The sequence below is a fragment of the Artemia sp. Qi Xiang Cuo genome, chromosome 8 (assembly GCF_049724085.1).
Source record: "Artemia sp. Qi Xiang Cuo chromosome 8, ASM4972408v1, whole genome shotgun sequence".
Lineage (NCBI taxonomy): Eukaryota > Metazoa > Arthropoda > Branchiopoda > Anostraca > Artemiidae > Artemia > Artemia sp. Qi Xiang Cuo.
Window position 1 is genome coordinate 50,676,005 of NC_142801.1, and position 24,731 is coordinate 50,700,735.

General features: G+C 33.7%; 1 protein-coding gene across 2 annotated transcripts in view; it reads left to right on the top strand.

Moving 5' to 3' along the window:
• LOC148949527 (uncharacterized) overlaps positions 1-24,731 on the top strand; it is a 117,009-nt gene that overhangs the window by 45,437 nt on the left and 46,841 nt on the right. For both annotated transcript variants that reach the window (XM_089093543.1, XM_089093544.1), the window contains exon 8: positions 21,869-21,975. In XM_089093543.1, coding sequence (XP_088949669.1) covers positions 21,869-21,975 — 107 coding nt within the window. The remainder of the gene's footprint in view (positions 1-21,868; positions 21,976-24,731) is intronic.

A 24,731-nucleotide genomic window follows, 5' to 3' on the forward strand; every position in this document is an offset into this window, starting at 1 on the left:
TGGTGTTTGTTCAAAAAGCGAGGATTTCTGTTAAATAAATAATTCTTATATTTTTTCCGTTAAATTGAAAGCGAGGATTTCTGTTAAATAAATAATTTTTATACCTTTTAAAATACCTTTACGGGTTTTGAGGGTGTCTGTTGTTTTATTTAGTGTGATTTTTTCTTTACATGATGTTCGTTCAAAATGCGAGGATTTATGTTAAATAAATAATTCTTATATTTTTTCAGTTCAGTGGAAAGCGAGGATTTCTGTTGAATAAATAATTGTTATACCTTTTAAAATAGCTTTAGGGGGTCTGAGGGTTTCTGTTGTTTTATTCCATGTGATTTTTTTCATTACATGGTGTTCCTTCAAAAAGCGAGGATTTCTGTTAAATAAATAATTGTGTGATTTTTTCTTTACTTGGTGTTCGTTAAAAAAGCGAGGATTTCTGTTAAATAAATAATTGTTATACCGTTTAAAATAGCTTTATGGGGTTTGAGGGACTCTGTTGTTTTATTCCATGTGATTTTTTATTTACATGGTGTTCGTTCAAAAAGCGAGGATTTCTGTTAAATAAATAATTCTTATTTTTTTCCGTTCAATTGAAAGCGAGGATTTCTGATAAATAAATAATTATTATGCCATTTAAAATAGCTTTAAGGGGTTTGAGGGACTCGGTAGTTTTATTCCGTGTTATTTTTTCTTTATATGTTGTTCCTTCAAAATGCGAATATTTCTTTTATATAGATAATTATTATAGTTTTTCCGTTAAATTGACAGGGAGGAATTCTATTAAATAAATAATTGTTATACCTTTTAAAATAGCTTTACGGGGCTGGATGGACTCTGTTGTTTTATTCCGTGTGATTTTTTCTTTACATGGTGTAAGTGTTTTGGGGGAGATGGGTTGATTGCAAGAAGGATGTATTAGCGTAGTTATAGTGGAGGGCGAGTTGCTAGCGAAAACCCCGTGTGGATGAGTTGAAATAAAAAATTTTAACAAGAAATGGCTGAAAAGTGTTTTGGGGGGGGGATGGGTTGATTGGCACAAGGATATATTAGCGAAGTTAAAGTGTAGGGCGAGTTGCTAGCGAAAAATCTAAGCTAATAGGGGTTTTTGACCGTAAACACTAGTTTTTTGTAAGAAAATTATGGAAAATACAATTCGTTGGTTCATAGGTGAAACTTAAGTCCTGGTATGGATCGAAAAATTAACTATTTCTGTAGACTCTGAGCTAATAAGGGTTTTTGACCATAAACTCTAGTTTCCTGTAAGAAAATTATGCAAAATATAATTCTCTCATTCAAATATGAAACTTAGGTCCATTCTCTGGTTCAAATGTGGAAAAACCCGTGTGAATGAGTTAAAATAAAAAATTTTTAACAAGAAATGACTGAAAAGTGTTTTGGGGAAGATGGGTTGATTGGCAGAAGGATGTATTAGCATAGTTATAGTGGAGGCCGAGTTGCTAGCGAAAAACCCGTGTGGATGAGTTGAAATAAAAATTTTTAACAAGAAATGGCTGAAAAGTGTTTTGGGGGAGATGGGTTGATTGGCAGAAGGATGTATTAGCGAAGTTATAGTGGAGGGCAAGTTGCTAGTGAAAAATCTAAGCTAATAAGGGATTTTGACTGTAAACTCTAGTTTTTTGTAAGAAAATTATGGAAAATACAATCTGTTGGTTCATAGGTGAAACTTAACTCCAGGTATGGATCGAAAAATAAACTATTTCTGTAGAATTTGAACCAATAAGGTTTTTTGACCATAAACTCTAGTTTCCTGTAAGAAAATTATGGAAAATACAATTCTCTCGTTCAAATGTGAAACTTAGGTCAATTCTCTGGTTAAAATGCGAAACTTAAGTCCAGTTTTGGAGACTCATAATAATGAGGACTGATGGATCTAATTCAATATTTTTTGTTTCATAAAAACAAACAATTTTTTTAAAGCTTCGAAATTATTCAACTTTATTTTTTTTTTGTACGTATCTTAAAATGACAAAATATGCTTACGGCTCTAACAATTGTACTCTGTGATTGGTCAGAGACACAATGTGGCTTTCTCACTGGTATTCTATGTCCGGATATCGACACTACCTAGTCTAATGCATGTATTAAATCAGTATTTTTTACGCAGTAGAACGATAAACACAGAAGTCATATCTTTTAAAAAAGTGAAGATGGAGCATTTTAATAAAGTGTGTTCACATGTCAATGTTATTGTAGCATTGAATGCTGACAAGGAGAAGTATTTAAACTGAAACAAGTAAAAATGGTAGCACTATTGGAAATGTATGTGTGCATTGTCATGACAGTAAGGAATTTAATTTCTTTGGACTACAAAAATAAATCAACTTTTCTTATGGTGGATATGCAAGAGTAGATATCCAGAGATGATAGCACTCAAAGAAAATGCCAACATAAAAATAATAGTTGATGAAGAGGGACATCTTCTTGCCAGTGCTTGTGGTAACATGCTACCTCTTGATACACCCCATCGTCAACTTTCGGGTATTAGCATTCAACGGAAGATCAAAGAAGACATGCATACTCTTCTACTAATATCATAAACCATATCTTGTCGACGTTTCGAAACTGTTACCTTTGTAAAAATAAAGCTGTAATAGACAGTGAAATTGCCGGAAAAATAAAAAGGGCATTGACAGAAAATATCACTAAGGAATATAAAGATGAATCGATGAAAAACAAAGTGCAAGCAAACGTCACTACCATTAATCAAACAATTAATGAACCAAACAATAGCAAATATGAAATGCATATTGAACATGTGGATGACCCCCCATTAGAAATGTGTTCACATGTTAGTATTATTGTAGCATTGAATGCTGACAAGGAAAAGTATTTGAACTATGAAACAAGTAAAAGTGGTAGCACTATCGGAAACGTATGCGTGCGTTGTCATGACACTGGAATTAAATTTCTTTGGAGTACCAAAAGAATTCAATTATACAAATGTGGATATGGGAAAGTATCATTTCCAGAGATGTTAGTACTCAAAGAGAATGCCAACATAAAAATAATAGTTGATGAAGAGGGGTATCTTCATGCTAGTGCAATAGGTAACATGCTACCTATTGATAGAACCTTTCGTCGGCTTTTAGGTATTAGCATTCAAATGAAAGCAATGAGGAAAAGAAGCGCCTATTCTTCTACTTATATCGTAAACAATATCTTGTCTACATACCAAAACTGTTACCTGCGTAAAAATAATGTGATAATAGGCAGTGAAATTGCCAGAAAATAAAAAGGGTATTGTTAGAAAATATCACTATGGAATATAAAGTTGAAACGATGAAAAAAAAAGCACCAGCAAACGTTACTGACATTGATCAAACAGTCAATGAATCAAATAATACCAAAGACGAAAAGCATATTGAGCCTGTTCATGAGACCAGTAAAAATTGTGTATGATTCAAAATGGAATAATGATTATTCTACTGATTACGAACTAAGAGAAGACAATAACTACAATATCAAGAGAGAACATGCTGAACTATTTTATGGAACAGATTCAAAATGTCCAAAGTTAATCATTGATATTAATAATGTATCATAATATATTTTTGTATTAATATTCTACATAACACTATTTCATTAAAAACATTACATTGTTATGTGTTCACTATTTTTTAGAGTAAGCTAACATATCAAGCGTTTAGAATATATATTAAAACATCGACGATGTAAGACAAGGAATTTGCGTACATCTATTGTCAGACACATGGGATAACATTGTCAAAATCTAGGTATCAGAATTAAAAATTGTAGGTAAGTTAGTAAGCAAGTAAGTAAGTAAGGAAGTAAGTAAGTAAGTAAGCAAGTAAGTAAGGAAGTAAGTAAGTAAGTAAGTAACAAGAAGTCACCTCTTGGATAGTCAAGAAGTCACCGCAATACACAATATGGAAATATCATTTAAGAAATTATGAAAAAATTGTAAACAAGTAACAAACTCTTTCCTGAAGTCACCTCTTGGATACACAATGCAGAATCTTCATTTAAGAAACTATGAAAAAATTGTAAGTAAGTAACAAATTCTTTCTTGAAGTCACCTCTTGGATACACAATTCAGAAATTTCATTAAAGAAATTATGAAAAAATTCTAACTAAGTAGCAAATCCTTTCTTGAATTCACCTGTTGGATAAACAAAAAGACATTTTTTTCAAGAAATTATGACAAAATTCTAAGTAATTAACAAACTCTTTATTGTTTTCACGAGTTAGATATAATATTTAGAAATTTAATTAAAGAAATTATGAAAAAAATCTCAGTAAGTAACAATTTCTTTCTTGAAGTCAAATATTTGATACGTAACATGAAAATTTCAATCAAGAAATTATGAAAATATTTGTAAGTAAGTAACAAACTCTTTATTGTTTTCACCTATTGGATATACAATACAGATACTTCATTCAATAAATTATGAAAAAAATGCAAGTAAGTAACTTTTTTTCTCTTTATCACAAACAATTTTCACTTAGCTACACGATGTAGAATTTTAATTCAAGAAATTATGAAAAAATTCTCAGTAAGTAACAATTTCTTTCTTGAAGTCAACTCTTGGATACACAATACGGAAATTTCATTCAAGAAATTATGAAAATATTTGTAAGTAAGTAACAAGCTCTTTATTTATTTCACCTCTTGAATATACAGTACAGATACTTCATTCAAGAAGCGTGATTAAATACGTTTTGAAACTACATACTATTTGCATGCCTTTCCTTGGTACCTTTCCAAACGGGCGGGGATTCACCACTGATTCCTACACAGTGCAAAAAAGCGAGCAGTACGAAAACTCCACGTTTTCAACCAGACTGGTTTTTTGACAACACACCCACAGAGATGACACACACATAGAGACGAGACACGCACAGACACGACACACAAACAGAGTCACGTTTTGAAACTACATGCTATTTGCATGCCTTTCCTTGGCACCTTTTCAAACGAGCGGGGATTCCCCACTGGTTCCTACACATTGCAAAAAGTGAGCAGTACGAAAACTCCACGTTTTCAACCAGACTGGTTTTTTAGACAACACACCCACAGAGATGACACACACACATAGAGACGAGACACGCACAGACACGACACACAAACAGAGTCATAGTGAGAGATATATCCAAAAAGTTGGGTTGATCTGGGTTCACTTAGAGGGGCGCGCCACTCTAAGTGAACCTAGATCAACCCAACTTTTTGGATATCTCTCTCACTATGACTCTGTTTGTGTGTCGTGTCTGTGCGTATCTCGTCTCTATGTGTGTGTGTCATCTCTGTGGGTGTGTTGTCTAAAAAACCAGTCTGGTTGAAAACGTGGAGTTTTCGTACTGCTCACTTTTTTGCAATGTGTAGGAACCAGTGGGGAACCCCAGCTCGTTTGGAAAGGTGCCAAGGAAAGGCATGCAAATAGCATGTAGTTTCAAAACGTGACTCTGTTTGTGTGTCGTGTCTGTGCGTGTCTCGTCTCTATGTGTGTGTCATCTCTGTGGGTGTGTTGTCTAAAAAACCAGTCTGGTTGAAAACGTGGAGTTTTCGTACTGCTCACTTTTTTGCAATGTGTAGGAACCAGTGGGGAATCCCCGCTCGTTTGGAAAGGTACCAAGGAAAGGCATGCAAATAGTATGTAGTTTCAAAACGTGTTTAATCACGTTTCTTGAATGAAGTATCTGTACTGTATATTCAAGAGGTGAAATCAATAAAGAGCTTGTTACTTACTTACAAATATTTTCATAATTTCTTGAATGAAATTTCCGTATTGTGTATCCAAGAGTTGACTTCAAGAAAGAAATTGTTACTTACTGAAAATTTTTTCACAATTTCTTGAATTAAATTTCTATATCGTATAGCTAAGTGAAAATTGTTTGTAATAAAGAGAAAAAAAAGTTACTTATTTGCGTTTTTTTCATATTTTTTTGAATGAAGTATCTCCACTGTATATCCAAGAGGTGAAATCAATAGAAAGTTTGCTACTTACTTACAAATATTTTCATAATTTCTTGAATGAAATTTCCGTATTGTGTATCCAAGAGTTGACTTCAAGAAAGAAATTGTTACTTACTGAGAATTTTTTTCACAATTTCTTGAATTAAATTTCTACATCGTATATCTAACTCGTGAAAACAATAAAGAGTTTGTTACTTACTTAGAATTTTGTCATAATTTCTTGAACGAAATGTCTTTTTGTTTTTACAACAGGTGAATTCAAGAAAGAATTTGCTACTTATTTACAATTTTTTATAATTTATTCAATAAAATTTCTGTATTGTGTATCCAAGAGGTGACTTCAAGAAAGAATTTGTTACTTACTTAAAATTTTTGCATAGTTTCTTAATTGAAGTTTCTGTATTGTGTATCCAAGAGGTGACATCAGGAAAGAGTTTGTTACTTGCTTACAATTTTTTCATAATTTCTTAAATGATATTTCCATATTGTGTATTGCGTATCCAAGAGGTGACTTCTTGTTACTTACTTACTTACTTACTTACTTCCTTACTTACTTGCTTGCTTACTTACTTACTTCCTTACTTACTTGCTTGCTTACTTACTTACCTACAATTTTTCATTCTGATACCTAGATTTTGACAATGTTATCCCATGCGTCTGACAATAGATGTATGCAAATTCCTTTTCTTACATCGTCGATGTTTTAATAGACATTCTAAACGCATGATATGCTAGCTTACTCTAAAAAATAATGAACACATAACAATGTAATATTTTTAATAAAATAATGTTATGTAGAATATTAATACAAAAATACATTATGATACATTATTAATATCAATGATTAACTTTGGACATTTTTAATCTGTTCCATAAAATAGTTCACCATGTTCTCTCTTGATATTGTAGTTATTGTCTTCTCTTAGTTCGTAATCAGTAGAATAATCATTATTCCATTTTGAATCATACACAATTTTTACTTGTCTCATGAACAGGCTCAATATGCTTTTCGTCTTTGGTATTATTTGATTCATTGACTGTTTTATCAATGTCAGTAACGTATGCTGGTGCTTTGTTTTTCATCGTTTCATCTTTATATTCCATAGTGATTTTTTCTAACAATACCCTTTTTATTTTTCTGGCAATATCACTGTCTATTATCACATTATTTTTACACAGGTAACAGTTTCGGCACGTAGACAAGATATGGTTTATGATATTAGTAGCAGAGTAGGCCTTTCTTTTCCTCTTTGCTTTCATTTGAATGCTAATACCTAAAAGCCGACGAAAGGTTCTATCAATAGGTAGCATGTTACCTATTGCACTAGCATGAAGATACCCCTCTTCATCAACTATTATTTTTATGTTGGCATTCTCTTTGAGTACTAACATCTCTGGAAATGATACTTTCCCATATCCACATTTGTATAATTAAATTCTTTTGGTAGTCCAAAGAAATTTAATTCCTTAGTGTCATGACAACGCACGCATACGTTTCCGATAGTGTTACCACTTGTACTTGTTTCATAGTTCAAATACTTCTCCTTGTCAGCATACAATGCTACAATAACACTAGCATGTGAACACATTTCTACTGGGGGGGGGGGTCATCCACATGTTCAATATGCACTTCATCTTTGCTATTATTTGGTTCATTAATTGTTTGATTAATGGTAGTGACGTTTGCTGGCACTTTGTTTTTAATCGATTCATCTTTATATTCCTTAGTTATATTTTCTGCCAATGCCCTTTTTATTTTTCCGGCAATTTCACTGTCTATTACAACATTATTTTTACAAAGGTAACAGTTTCGACACGTCGACAAGATATGGTTTATGATATTAGTAGAAGAGTATGCATGTCTTCTTTTGATCTTCCGTTGAATACTAATATCCGAAAGTTGACGATGGGGTGTAACAAGAGGTAGCTTGTTACCAAAAGCACTGGCAAGAAGATATCCCTCTTCATCAACTATTATTTTTATGTTGGCATTCCCTTTGAGTCCTGTTACATCTGGATATCTCTCTCTTGCATATCCGCCATAAGAAGAGTTGAATTTTTTGGTACTCCAAAGAAATTAAATTCCTTACTGTCATGACAATGCACACATACATTTCCAATAGTGCTACCATTTTTACTTGTTTCAGTTTAAATACTTCTCCTTGTCAGCATTCAATGCTACAATAACATTGACATGTGAACACACTTTATTAAAATGCTCCATCTTCACTTTTTAAAAGATATGACTTATGTGTTTATCGTTCTACTGCGTAAAAAATACTGATTTAATACATGCAATAGACTAGGTAGTGTCGATATCCGGAAATAGAATGCCAGTGGGAAAGCCACATCGTGTGTCTGACCATTCACAGTGTACAATTGTTAGAGCCATAAGCATATTTTGTCATTTTAAGATACGTACAAAAAAAAAAATAAAGTTGAATAATTTCGAAGTTTAAAAAAAAATATTTTGTTTTTATGAAAAAAAAATATTGAATTAGAACCATCAGTCCTCATTATTATGAGTATCCAAAACTGGACTTAAGTTTCACATTTGAACCAGAGATTTGACCTAAGTTTCACATTTGAACGAGAGAATTGTATTTTCCATAATTTTCTTACAGGAAACTAGAGTTTATGGTCAAAAACCCTTATTAGTTCAGATTCTACAGAAATAGTTTATTTTTCGATCCATACCTGGAGTTAAGTTTCACCTATGAACCAACAAATTGTATTTTCCATAATTTTCTTACAAAAAACTAGATTTTACGGTCAAAAACCCTTATTAGCTTAGATTTTTCACTAGCAACTTGCCCTCCACTATAACTTCGCTAATACATCCTTCTGCCAATCAACCCATCTCCCCCAAAACACTTTTCAGCCATTTCTTGTTACAAATTTTTATTTCAACTCATCCACACGGTTTTTTTGCTAGCAACTCGGCCTCCACTATAACTATGCTAATACATCCTTCTGCCAATCAACCCATCTCCCCCAAAACACTTCAGTCATTTCATGTTAAAAAATTTCTATTTCAACTCATTCACACGGGTTTTTCCACATTTGAACCAGAGAATGGACCTAAGTTTCACATTTGAACGAGAGAATTATATTTTGCATAATTTTCTTACAGGAAACTAGAGTTTATGGTCAAAAACCCTTATTAGCTCAGATTCTACAGAAATAGTTTATTTTTCGATCCATACCTGGACTTAAGTTTCACCTATGAACCAACGAATTGTATTTTCCATGATTTTCTTACAAAAAACTAGAGTTTACGGTCAAAAACCCTTATTAGCTTAGATTTTTCGCTAGCAACTCGCCCTCCACTTTAACTTCGCTAATACATCCTTGTGCCAATCACCCCATCACCCCCCCAAAACTCTTTTCAGCTATTTCTTGTTGAAATTTTTTATTTCAACTCATCCGCACGGGGTTTTCGCTATCAACTCGCCCTCCAATATAACTACGCTACTACATCCTTCTGGCAATCAACCAATCTCCCCCAAAACACTTACACCATGGAAAGAAAAAATCACACTGAATAAAACAACAGAGTCCCTCAAACCCCGTAAAGCTATTTTAAAAGGTATAACAATTATTTATTTAATAGAAATCCTTGCTTTCAATTGAACGTAAAAAATATAAGAATTATTTATTTAACAGAAATCCTCGCTTTTTGAAGGAACACCATATAAAGAAAAAATCACACGGAATAAAACAACCGAGTCCCTCAAACCCCGTAAAGCTATTTTAAATGGCAGAATAATTATTTATTTATCAGAAATCCTCGCTTTCAATTGAAAAGAACCAAAAATAGGAATTATTTATTTAAAAGAAATCCTCGATTTTTGAAAGAACAACATGTACTGAAAATATCCCAAGGACTAAAACAACAGAGTGACTCAAAACCCGTAAAGCTATTTTAAAAGTTATAATAATTGTTTATTTAACAGAAATCCTCGATTTTTGAACCAACACCATGTAAAGAAAAAATCACACTGAATAAAACAACAGAGTTCCTCAAACCCCGTAAAGCTATTTTAAAAGGTATAACAATTATTTATTTAACAGTAATCCTCGATTTCAATTGAAAGGAAAAAAAAATATAAGAATTGTTTATTTAACAGAAATCCTCGCTTTTTGAACGAACACAATGTAAAGAAAAAATCACACAATTATTTATTTAACAGATATCCTCGCTTTTTGAACGAACACCATGTAAAGAAAAAATCACACGTAATAAAACTACAGACTCCCTCAAACCTATTAAATATCTTTTAAAATGTATAAAAATTATTTATTTAACAAAAATCCTCGCTTTTTGAACGAACACCATGTAAAGAAAAAATCACACGGAATAAAACAACAGAGTCCCTCAAACCCCGTAAAGCTATTTTAAGTGGTATAACAATTATTTATTTAACAGAAATCCTCGCTTTCAATTGAACGGAAAAAATATAAGAATTATTTATTTAACAAAAATCCTCGCTTTTTGAACGAACACCATGTAAAGAAAAAATCACATGGAATAAAACAACAGAGTCCCTCAAACCTCGTAAAGCTATTTTAAAAGGTATAACAATTATTTATTTAACAGAAATCCTCTATTTTTCAACGAACAACATGTAAATAAAAAATTAAAATTAATGAAACGATAGACTACCTAAATTAACGTAAAGATATTTTAATCGGTATAAAAATTATTTATTGATCGAAAATCACCGCTTTTGAATGAAAACCAGGTAAATAATAAATCACACGGAATGAAACAAAAGATCTCTTCAAACTCCGTAAAGCTCTTTTAAACGGTATAACAATTATTTATTTAAAAGAAATCCTCTCTTTATGAACGAACATCATGTAAAGAAAAAATCCCACGGAATAAAACATCAGATTCCCTCGGACCCTTTTAATGTATTTTAAAATGTATAACAATTATTTATTAAACAGAAATCCTCACTTTTTGAAGGAACACCATGAAATGAAAAAAATCATATGGAATAAAACAACAGAATCCCTCAGACCCCTTAAAGCTATTTTAAAATGTATAAAAATTATTTATTTAACAGAAATCCTCTCTTTCAATTGAACTGAAAAAATATAAGAATTATTTATATAACATAAATCTTCGCTTTTTGAACGAACGTCATTTAAGGAAAAAATCACACTTAATAAGACGAAAGAGCCACTCAAACTCCGTAAATCTATAATAAAAGGAATAACAATTATTTATATAATAAAAATCTTCGCTTTTTGAATCAACACCATGTAAAGAAAAAATAACACTGAATAAAACAACAGAGTCCCTCAAACCCCGTAAAGCTATTTTAAAAGGTATAACAATTATTTATTTAACAGAAATCCTCGCTTTCAATTGAAAGGAAAAAAAATATAAGAATTATTTATTTAACAGAAATCCTCGCTTTTTGAACGAACACCTTGTAAAGAAAAAATCACACAACTATTTATTTAACAGAAATCATCGCTTTTTGAACGAACACCATGTAAAGAAAAATCACACGGAATAAAACAACTGAGTCCCTCAAACCCTGTAGAGCTATTTTAAAAGGTATAACAATTATTTATTTAACAGAAATCCTTGCTTTTTGAAAGAACACCATGTAAAGAAAAAATCAGACGGAATAAAACAACAGAGTCCCTCAAACCCCGTAAAGCTATTTTAAGTGGTATAACAATTATTTATTTAACAGAAATCCTCGCTTTCAATTGAACGGAAAAAATATAAGAATTATTTATTTAACAGAAATCCTCGCTTTTTGAACGAACACCATGTAAAGAAAAAATCACATGGAATAAAACAACAGAGTCCCTCAAACCTCGTAAAGCTATTTTAAAAGGTATAACAATTATGTATTTAACAGAAATCCTCGCTTTTTGAACGAACACCATGTAAAGAAAAAATCACACGGAATAAAACAACAGAGTCCCTCAAATCCCGTAAAGCTATTTTAAAAGGTATAAGAATTATTTATTTAACGGAAATCCTTGATTTTTGAACGAACACCATGTAAAGAAAAAATCACACGGAATAAAACAACAGAGTCCCTCAAACCCCGTAAAGCTATTTTAAAAGGTATAACAATTATTTATTTAACAGAAATCCTCGCTTTTTGAACGAACATCATGTAAAGATAAAATCACTCGGAATAAAATAACAGATTCCCTCGGACCCTGTAAAGGTCTTTTAAAAGCTATAATAATTATTTATTTAACAGAAATCCTCGCTTTTTGAAGGAACACCATGAAATGAAAAAAATCATATGGAATAAAACGACAGAATCCCTCAGACCCCCTAAAGCTATTTTAAAAGGTATAAAAATTATTTATTTAACAGAAATCCTCGCTTTCAATTGAACGGAAAAAATATTAAGAATTATTTATTTAACAGAAATCCTCGCTTTTTGAACGAACATCATGTAAAGAAAAAATCACACGGAATAAAACAACAGACTCCTTCAAACACCGTAAAGGTATTTTAAAAGGTATAAAAATTATTTATTTAACGGAAATCCTCGCTTTCAATTTAAAGGAAAATATTTAAGAATTATTTATTTAACAGAAATCCTCGCTTTTTGAACAAACACCATGTAAAGAAAAAATCACATGGAATAAAACAACAGAGTCCCTCAAACCCCGTAAAGCTATTTTAAAAGGTATAGCAATTATTTATTTAACAGAAACCCTTGCTTTTTGAACGAACACCATGTAAATAAAAAATCACACGGAATAAAACAACAGAGTCCCTCAAGCTTCTTAAAGCTATTTTAAAAGTTATAAAAATTATTCATTTATTATATATCCTTATTGTAAGTAGAATGGGCAATACAAAAGAATTGTTTATTAAAATGATATAATTGCTTTTAGAACGAATCCAATATAAAGAAAAAATCACACTGAATAAAACAACAGAGACCCTCAAACACCGAAAAACTCATTTAAAAGGTATAAAAATTATTTATTTAACTGAAATCCTCGCTTTTTGAACGAACACCATGTAAAGAAAAAATCACACAGAATAAAACAACAGAGTCCCTCAAACCCCGTAAAGCTATTTTAAAAGGTATAACAATTTTCTCTGGCAATAACAAAAGGCTTAGCAGTGATTACGTGTCATTTTCAAGTCATTGCTGGCGAGAATTCAATCAGAGCAGAGTTGTGTATATGGAATTTCTTTTTCGCAAATTGAGTTAGCTTAATGCAAATGAGATATCATTTTGATATCTCTAATAGTGTATGCGATACTGGAGCGAGATCTCAGATACCTTTAAGCTACAGGCTATTAACCGGATTCCATATGTACCCACAAAAAAATTTCAATTGCCAAAAAAAATAATAATAAAACATGTTATGATGAAATGCACTGGAAAGGTGTCATGGAATAGATTATACCCACCTAACCAGATTATATCCACCAAACCAGACTATACCCAAAAAAATGAGTGTCACATTAGAAAACCCGTCTGGTAGGACAAGTATCGTTCGTAGTAATAGGTGACTGACCCTGGCAAGTCAATGTACCGGTTAAACTACACGCATATTCATGCCTCAGGCCTGTGTAAGTGCATGTGTATTCAGTGGTGCCTATCCCCTTACTACTGTTATCGTAAGAGATAATATACAAATTGCAGGAATAACTCGAATTGCTGTTCCCTCTTCTGTGACGATGTAACACTCCTAGTTTTTACTTTGCAGTTTTGTGTTTTTAAAATATTAAATTCCAATTTGCAAACTTGAATATGCTACATTTGCCAAACAGCGTGTCTAACAACAGGCCTCAGAAATGTATACGGTCTTGTGAGGGTCGGAAACCCACTGACTATCAATCTGATTGTGCAATGGAGAAATCGGCTGTGGTAATCACAAGTGCGACATATGCCATTTTTGTAACTTTTCAGGGGAGCCAGAAAACGGAAAAAACATATTCGGGAACATATTCGGAAGAAACGGGAACATATTCTAAACCAACTTTTTTTGCTCTTTTCAGTGGTTTAAATTAAATTCAAGTATTTCGAGCGAATTCAAAATTATTCCATTTTATGGCGTATGTCTCCTTTTCCCTTGACAAAAAAGGCAACAAATGCAAGGTCTCCAAGTTATAGCTCCATAAGATAATCCTCTTCTGCCATTCTGAATTGTAACAAGACCTGATAAAAAAAAAAGACTTACGCCACTTAGATAAGATAAGATAAGTTTTATTCTTCATTATATATACACATACAATATTACATGCTATTATTCCCCCAAAGGCTCATTGGCCTGTACAAAGGGGGAAGACATGAAATGCTTACTCAAAAATGAAAAACAAAACACTTACTCACATACAAATGAGAAGAAAAGAAAATATAGATACAATGAAAACTATAGAAAAAATAGAATAAATAAGCTAAATTAATTAATTAGATTAAAAAGACTAAAAAAAAAAAAAAAAAAAAAAAAAAAAAAAAATGAAATAAAAACATAAAAAAAAATAACATCTACGAAGCCAAAAATTTTTAACAATTTTTTTTTTTTTTTCTTTTTTTTTTTTTTCGTAATGATACAAGACAGGACAATCCTGACTTCACCATTCGATTTCTCGTGCTTAGTTTACCCATGATTATGTAAATTATGTAAAGTAAGATGTATCAAAGAACAGCGAAAAACGATACAGAATATAAAATGATTGTAAGTGGATATAAATAATATGCTGACGTTGGAAAACGGTTGGGTAGGGTCGGGTTCAGGCCTAACTGACCCCGTTCCTTTGTATGTCCTTACCAGTAGACGGATTACGGAAGAAATGTCTACAAAACTAGCACAAATAAATTGACTCGTGATTTTTTCTATTATTTGTGGAATTCTAAAAACTAATGCTTTATTGAAAACACAAAACCAACAGGAACAGGAACAACGAAAGACAGGATTTTTTCTGAGGAGCAGAAAATTCCATAAGTAGCGTGCAGGAAATAAAAGAGTAATTTATAACGCTCTCAATAGTTTTTCACTAGCCTTTGTCGATAATTTTTTTAGTACAATTGTATAAAAGGACTACATAGCTTATAATATGCATTACAAAAACACTTATTTCTCTCTAATCTCAACTAGTATGATATTCCATGCTGAAGCTATCCCCGCGTTCAACAGAGCTTTTTGCAGTTAGTTGTTGAATATGCGTAATTATTGTGTTCTATTGACCGTTGTTTAAACTTCAGAATAAATTTCTCAAAAAAAAAAAAATCTTACAAATCCATAGGATCTTTGATACTGACGAAAGATCTTGTTTGCTTATAATAATAGATACTAATCATATTTATACTAATTTTCTATCTGTAAAAGTATGAATTGTAGCTTTTTGAGCCCTGAAGCACCTTTACTTGGATGGTGGAGATTTTGAGACACAGTCGAAATTTCAAGATTATTATTACTCTGTTTATAGTTTTTTTATTTTCCATAAAACTTTTATTATTATTATAAAATTGGGTTCCCTCCATGGGCGCCCATAGACTGATTTTAAGGGCAGGGCTTACCTGGTCTAATCGACACTTCCGGTGCTGTATAATTGAAATCTCTAGGCAGCGCGATAGCGGTGCCTAAGTAAAGAGCGATGTGGGCACAATATATTGTTCTTATTTAGACCAGGACACTTCTTATAGAAAAAAATGTCATAGGAACCTCAAAAGAGCTCATGAAGGGCAACCAGCTCCCCCTCCCACGCGTAAATCACTTCCCCAAACACATCCAACCAAAATTTTGAGATAGCCATTTTGTTCAGTGTAAGTTTAAGGTCGGAAAATTATGACTTTGAGAATGACAACCCCCCCCCACCCACAACCCTGAGAGCAAGAGTTGTAAGTTATGCCCTTGTGGGATATAAGTTTTTTTTTATAGAAAGAATGTCCTTATAAGCGTTAGAGGGGGCTCATTTTATTGGTAATCAGAAGTTTTGCTGGTATTTTCAACAATAAAAAGTGATTGGAGGTCATCGACCCCCCTCCCCATGTATCAATCATTTCTCAAAACACATTTAATCATAATTTTTGATATAGCCATTTTGTTCAGTGTAGTTGAAAGGTCCACAAATTATGTCTTTGGTTACGCCCTGAGGGCCTATAAGGTTTTTATAGAAATGGGGGTCGTATAAACTTCAAAGAGGGATCATTGGATTGGTAATCAGAAGTTATAGTCCTCTTTTTAAGAGTCAAAGTGATCAGAAGGCAGAAGGCCCCCCCCCCCACACACGTCGTATTTTCCAGAACCGCATCTGATAGAAACTTTAAGATGGCCATTTGTTGTCGTAGAAACTTCAAAAAGGGCTCAGTCGGTTGTTAATTGAAAGGGCTAGTGCCTTATTTAATAGTCAAAAGTGATTGGATGGCAACCACCCCCCCCTTCCCACACCCATCATTTCCCCAAACACTTCCAGTCAAAATTTCGAGATTGTTATTTTGTTTGACGTACTTTAAAAGTCCAGAAACTATGTCTTTGAGGATGAGAACCCCTTCACAATCCTCAGGGCAAGGGTTGTAAGGTATGCCCCGAGTGTATTTAAGGTTTTTGTGGAAACGGTCGTCGTATAAATTTCGGAGGGGCTCATTGGATTGGAAATCGGAAGTTGAAGAGCCATTTTTAAGAGTCAAATTTTTCGGAGGGCAGCTATACCCCCCCCATGTCATATTTCCCCCCCAATGTATCCAATAGAAATTTTAAGAGAGCAATTTTTTCAAAAATGTTCCAGAAACCTCATAACATGGCCTTTGGGGTTGACACAACCCCCAAAGTATGGGGATAAGGGTTTTAAGTTGTGCCCCGGGAGATGTAGGGAATTTATGAAGAGGTGGTCTTGTGAACTTTAGAGGAGGCTCATATGATTGGAAATGCATATTTATAGTTCCATTTTAAGAGTCAAGCGTAATGGAAAGAAAATAGCCCCCCCCCCTCTCCCTGATTTCCTTTTTTCCCCAAACACAATTGATCGAATTTGGGAGACATGATTTTGTAGTCAATAGTCCAAAGATAATATAACAATGTCTTCAGTAATCAAATATAAGAAATATTTAGGCGGACGTTGAACTAAATCAAAACAAACTAAGAGCATGTGAGTAAAGATATTAGAGGGAAATCAGCCCGTCTCTCAAGCTGATTTATTTCCCAAACACATCCAGTCAAAATTATGAGACAACTATTTTGTTCAGCATAGTAGAACGGTCCAGCAACTATGTCTTAGGGATATTGGGCATGTCAAACCCCCACAATTATGCGAAACTGGATTCTTATAGAAAAAAAAACGAAAAAAAAATATTCATGAAAAGGACTTTGTCAATAAAAAACGAATAGAAATTCATCTTAAAATAAACTTTCCACTAAACAAGCTTTTCAAAGAAAAGTAAAGAGCTCCATAAGGCCAAAAATGGGCAGATATGAAGCCAAGTCATCATCCAAGCGTAAACCTACCCCAAGTCAATGTTAATAAATAAATGAAGCTCAAAACGAACAGAAGTTACAATAAATAGCAGAGTCAAACTCGAAACGAGCAAAAATTAGTATTAGTAAGGTTGATAACCCCCCTGTCTTTTCAAGACCAAAACATAACTTGTGCTTTACTGAAAAAAAAATATGTTTAAATGTTTTCACTTTTTTACTTTAAAGTAAAAAGTAAAAACTTTTTTTACTCACCTTTTTTACCCTTTTTTATTTTAAGGAATAAATATCAGTATAGGTAAATTAAACAGACAATCCATGGTCATTTTTTTTTAAGTAAAGCCTAAAGTAAGTAATGTTATTTTTTGCTCGTTTTGAGTTTGACTCGGCTATTTATTATAATTTATGTTCGTTTTGAGTTTCATTTAATTGTTGACAGTGATTTGTGGTAGTTTTACGCTTAGAAGATTATTTGACTTTATTTATGACCATTTTTGGCTTAATAGAACTCTGCTTTTCTTTGAAAACTTATTATTTGGAAAGTTTTTTAAATTAATACAAATATATAATACCGTCATTCAGTGAGGGGTGCTGGCACCCCCTCCTTATGGGCGCCCATGGTTCCCTCCCCCTGGAAACAACTTCCTGCTTACATGGTTGCCTGTATCTTATTTTGTTTTCTGATAATCTTGCGAGGAGAAAGATCAAGTAATTTATGTTCGTTATTTCACGTAAAAAATTGCAATATTTAGTTATGACCACGACGCAGCAAAATAAGATGGCAATGGATATAAACCACGTTTCACTTCGTGTTCTGTGGTTTGTTCATTGTTTTATGGTGTTTTGTAAAAACCCCAAAGGTATTTGACAGATGGCCAGCCTGTTATTCATGCCGGAAGCTTACTGGGTAGCCGGTTGCTTGCAGTGGGCTCACTTTTGTTTTCGAAATAAGTCGTAGTTGCCCAAGCTGTCAGATTTTCTTTTCTTCTTTTGCTTAGTACCTCCTCAAAATGTAAAAAGCTTTACGTTGTTTTTGTTTATTTTTTTTTTTTTTTTGTATAACTTGCCTGTCTTTTACTGTTTAGACGAAATCCTCAGGGAAGTAAACTCCCGTCTGTGTGTGTTCAAATTAATTTTTTAGAAGGCGTGGAGGTCCAGATAGGTAAAGGGGGCATGTATGGTTTTTTTCTGCTAAAAGCATTTATATTATATTTTTAATTTTTTATGGGGGGGGGGTCTGGAAAAAGAAACCGGCTAAGCAACCGCATAAGCGAAGTTTGATCTAGAATTTTGCTAGTAGTGAGTGGCGAAGGTAAACATGTACGGGAAGGGGGATGTCTTCAGGTCCGGTCTTCCAGAGAATTTTTCATAATCTCAGTTAAGTTTATACAGTTTTGCTTGTTTATAGACTGTTCTCTCCCAATTTTCAAACCCTCTCGATATGTAATGTTTAAGTGGTCTCTAGCGGTTTACTGAAAACACATTTTCGTTTAATTGACAATAGGGCCGCTTTTTCACTCATCAATGTGCTAAGATCTTACATCTTTTATCAGAAAACGCTTAAAAGTGAAATCTTTGAACTAAGATCTTAGATATTTTGTCGTTTTTACGCAAACGTATTTCATCATTCTGCTCTGATCAGGTCTGAGAACAATGATGAGTATATCATCAAAGTTCTCATCATTGTTCTATATGACAGAACAGTGGCGTTCTTCACACTTTTTGCTAACATCGATGAGCTGTAAGATCTCAGAACAAAGATGAGTTAAAAAACGATAATCTGTGCAGAAAGATGCAAGATCTTAGTGCTAAAAAACGGGCCTAATATTAAAATACATATTTTCTCGAAAATCGAAAAAACAGTGAAAACACTAATTTGGAATCTACTAATTTTTATTTTTTTGTAATAAATAATTTTTTGGTTTTGAACAAAGTGTTGAATTGAGCTGAATTAGGAACGTGTTGTATTTTAGTCAGTATTCAGTTAAGCGCAAGCAACCACTTCGACATTACGAGTGAAGAGTTAAAGAGGAAAACACCACTTGTGCCCTTAGGATAATTTTTGCTCGTTTTGGTTTTAACGTTGCTCTTTAATTATATTCGAAGGTACTGGTAAAACAAATCTGTTCGTTTTTAGCTTTTCATTTGGGATTGGTTTCTTCCATAAATGAGAGTAGCTACCCCCGTTTATGAGGCCCAAAGCTTTACTTTCAACCAGGGCTGTATCCAGGATTTTTTTGGGGGGGGGGATTACAAGGATTTTTTTCGGGGTAAGGGTAAAAAAAAAACAACTAAAAAACGCATTAAAAATTTGTTTATACATTTTTGTTATATTTTTCCGTGTTGGACAAACATTTTGGGGGGGAGGGGTCAAAACCCCAACCCCCCTTGCTTTCAACACTAATTTGTCAATTTTTCATCACTGGAGTCAGGGGAAAACCTCAACAGGTTATTTTGTTTTTGTTTAGTGTTGTAATATTAGGAAATAGTACGCAATGAAAATACATAAAAAGGAAATTTTCCATCTTACGCTACAAACTGATGGTCAGCGTTTAGTGCGCTTAATCAGGTAGACATTATGAGTGTAACCTTAAAATTGCTAAGTAAAATATCAGATACATTTTTAATATATTTCGCCTTTCGATGGTGCCAAGCGGCAAATTCAGGATTTTTTAAAGGGTGGCTATCTTTTTTTTTTCATGACTTGGTCGCATAAATTTAAATGTAAACTGCACAAAAATTCAGGGGTCGCTCTCCCTCAGAAGTCATGTACATCATGTGGCGAGTGGCAAGCGTGGTGTAACTGTGTTAAGAGTTTGGGGGAGTTTTTCAGACGTTTTAGGGACTGTGCTAAGCGTGCCGGAACTGTGCAGCACATGCGGTGTTTCGAGGTGCACATCAGTTGGGGGAAGTCAGCACCCTCTCAACAAAATAAACTGCAACTAAGCCAAGGGCATGATTTTAAGCCTTTAGCCACAACTAATGCAATTGCAAAGACAGTATTAGGTAAATAGTATTAGTTAATTTGGCTGTTACTCAAACAATTCAATGTTGACTCTTGGGAAGGGAAAGAATCCCAGAAAAGCAGGGTCTGTCTGCAACTCATGGGGCCAAGGAGCCAAAAACAGGCTTATTTAGAACTGTGTTCACATTAAACGGTTTGGCTCTAAAACATGATGGGTCTAAAAAACAGAAGACAAAAAATAACTAATTGTTGAAGGAACGAGCCCTAAATTATCAAACAGTTCGTGGTAACGAATTGTAAGTAAGGAACCGGAGTGACTGTATCGAACAAACGGTCCTATAAGATAGGAAGAGGGTTCATTCAAGCGAAAATTAAAAGTGCTAGTGTCCTTTTTAAGTGAGAAAGATTGGAGGGCAACTAGCCCCCTCCGGCCCTTTTTTGCCCAACGGCATTTGATCAACATTTTGAGATAGTCATTTGGTTCAGCATAATTGAAATATCCAATAACTATGTCTCTGGGATGAAATTATCCTCTAAAGCTCCTGGAAAAAGGGCTGTAAGCTATGGAAGTTGCACATTGTTTATATATAGTATTTTTTTTTATTATTGGGAAATGTACGGTAAGTTTTCGGGGGACAATTTTCCACCTAGGGGAAGGGTTATAAAATGCACGCTAAGACCATACAATGACTGGTAGTGCTAGTGAGACAAAATGAAATAAATATTGCTATTATCTGTCGAATGAGCCCCTAACCACTAACTAAGGCCATCTAGAAGACAGCTTGCCCAGTGTCGGTGAAAAATACCTAAATAATAAGGTTAGCACCTAAAGTGTAATATTTCACTTTTGACCAGGGCTACCACTCCTGAATTTCCCCCAGATATTGAATTTTCAGTTCTGAGCTTGGAATCATGGTTAAACGGCATATGTCAAAACATTGTATTAAGTCTATATAGTATTAAATCAATCGAAAATTCTATGGACTAGACAGCTCCCTCAAAAATGTATTTTTATTTCTGTTACTATGGACCGTGGTTCCTTCTTTACTTGAATACAGCTACTGCTGCAACCATGGCCATTGTATCATAATAAGTATTAACTAACTCTCAGTAAGTGGGAGATCTGTAACCTAAGCCCTATATTTTTTAATCGTAAAAATAAGTTTAAAAGTCTTTCATAATTGAACATTTTGTGATGAGTTTACGTCATGTTCTCTTTATTGGACTTCAATCGCTGTTTTTCAGGTGTCTTTTAATGACGGTTTTCTCGTTTAGTCATCATTATATATATATATATATATATATATATATATATATATATATATATATATATATATATATATATATATATATATATATATATATATATATATATATATATATATATATATATATATATATATATATACTTATTTATATACTTATTATATATATGCTTATAGTATACTTACGTTAGCGACGTATACAGATTTACGTTAAGATTGTTTATTTACATTACACTCCTGAAGATAAAGATAATTGTTTTATTGTAGATTCTGTTTCGGAGAAGTACCTGACCCGTCAGCTGGCCAGATTTGGACCTATCCTTTATACCGTCCTTGATAAAAGAAAAGGTCATGCTATGATCTTTTTTGAACAGGTAACTGCTTTTGTTCTTGTAATTTTCTTGTTTTCCTTTAATCGGTGTTCTAACTTAACGCCAATTCTAAGTGTCAATTTAGACCCTCATGCCCAGGCACGAGTGGTATCAGAAATTAGTGTGGACAAGCAGCTCGCGTTTCGTTTGGTCAGTGCTTGGCTGAAGCGAGTTACAGCTAATCTTCCGACTCGAGAGCCCAGAGCTCAGTGTTTAGGATTGAGCTCAGTGTCATCTTCGCCATATATAATAATTTTTTTATCTAACAGTTTTGACATGCATATTTAGCTAAGCTTCAATGCCTAGACACAGATGTGCTGGCCAAGTACGTGTCTTGTCGTGTAAGTCTAGCTGGACATGCATGTAAACACTGTTTAATAATAATTAACCCAAATCAACTGTCCAAATCAGAGTATTTTAAGTGTAAATTCAAGTCTTGAGCAATTGTGTGTGTAATCATGAAATTTATCGTAAGGACCCCCTGCTAAAAAAAATTGTAGCCCAAGCAACACCCCTTCCCTCTTCCACTTGGAAAATCCTCTGATTTATTGAGTATAACTATGGTGCTACTGTTTATTAATATTTAAATTATCAAAAATCATTATTTACATGAAAATTAATTTTTTTCCTATGTTATTTGTTCGTAAGTGCAACCTTTTATTCCGAATATTTGTCAATAATTGATAATAGCGACAGAAAGGGGGTCTAATCCAAACTAATCCGCTAGTGACGTTGATCTTGCACATGCTCAATCGCGTCTAACCGTGGTGCTTCAACTAAGAAAATGAATTTATGTAGAATTATTTGAAAAAAACTACGTTTTCTAAAGAGTTAAAGAGGCTGAGTTACAAGGTCGAACCTTAAAACGTACAGGGATTAGGAGGCACAGTTGGGGGGGTACCGCCCCCCCCCCACCCCCCCGCTTTCGCAATCTTTAAATAAAATAAAAAAGTTTTTTAAACTGAAAGTAAGGAGCGACATTAAATCATAAAACGAACAGAAATTATTCCGTATATGAAAGGGGCTGTGCCCTCCTCAACGCCTCGCTCTTTACGCTAAAGTTTGACTTTCTCACAACTCTTTTTTCAAACAATAAAACTTTAGCGTAAAGAGCGAGGCGTTGAGGAGGGCACAGCCCCTTTCATATACAGAATAATTTCTGTTCGTTTTAAGATTTAATGTCGCTCCTTACTTTCAGTTTGAAAAACTTTTTTTATATTTAAAGGCTGCGAAAGCGGGGGTTGGGGGGCGGCAGCCCCCCAACTGTGCCTCCTAATCCCTGTATGTTTTAAGGTTTGACCTTGTAACTCAGCCTCTTTAACTCTTTAGAAAACGTAGTTTTTTTCAAATAATTTCTACACGTTTTTGTACAGTTTATCACTTATTATTGCTTGACTAACTGTTAGCTGATTTGACAGCTTGCGGGCTTGCGGGCTAGCCCGAACGGGAAACGATAAGAGCCCGCTTATAGCGGGTTCTTATAGGAAAACGAGGTTTTTCGTAAATGTAAATTCGGGGGATAATTTTTTCGGTCTGAAAATATCAAAAGGCCCTAAAAGGTTGAATTCTGCTTCGAATGAGTACTCATTCACCCGGATCAATTGCCAACTGTGGCCTGTATGCGTTGATAACAAGAAAAAAAATAGAAATAAGGTTTAAGTGGCTATATTTGTTTTTTTGAAAACAGGGAAGGAGTGATCGGATTGAGCTGAAATTTCGAGTATATGCTCCTAGGTCCTAGAAAAGCTTAGCCTCTATAGTTAAGCCGAATTAGACAACGTTAAAGGGGGGATGTGGTGGCAGGGTCAAAATTTCCGGCCCAGTTTACCCCCATGAAAGTTGGAGGAGGATGAAATTTTGCACGTTTCTTAGCTTGAGCTTGGGCTACAAAATGCGATCACCGCCGTCTCTCTGCGACCTCTAGGACCTGAAATCGCTTAACATTGTGGTGGGTCGCCTCTTTATAGAGGCACAAGTGTGCCTCCTTGATATATCTGCAGAAGTAGTGTGTAATGGGGTATCCCCACTTCACCCCAGGCCTAGTCTAAGGTTCCCCCATTCACTCCGGGGAGTAAAAACAAAAAGAACGAAGATATACCTGGGTTGGCCTATGTATATTTAGTGACGTGCTTCACTTATGATTTAGCGAAGATACGCAAAATCAATTAAGTTGGTGGTTAAAAAATATTTTCCACCCTAAAATTTCAGATATTTCCCAATACAATGCGTAAAAAATTTCATGGATGGAATCTCGAAAGTTTCCTATTCGGAATCCCCTGTCTTCCTCAATGCACAGTGAGCTAGACGAATTAGTTCGATGTTTGTTTTTTGTTGGCAAATAACTTCTGCATACCTTTTGATAACAACAGAGAAGTTTCGTTTGGGCAAAAAATTGCTGCATTGAATCGTGTTGCTAAAAAAAAAAAAAAAAAAAAAAAAAAAAAAAAAAGCTGTAAGAATTTTGGATTTTGAAAACCGTGTTCAGCCTTAACACGAACGATTAAGGAGGTTTGAGAGTACTTGTCTCCTATGCTATTAGATTTTATTTGGGTTGTATATACTAGAATTTTCTCCAGAAGATGTCTTAGGTAATAAGTCTTGTTCGGTTTGTCTGAAAAGGGGCAGAAAGAATATGACATTACGAGTGTATTTTTTCTCCATGGTGGTAGAGTAATTACTGTGCTTTTGGTTTAGGTTTCTTTATTCACAACCAGAGAATCAATTTTTACTATTTACAAACGCTGCACTTACGTTTTCGC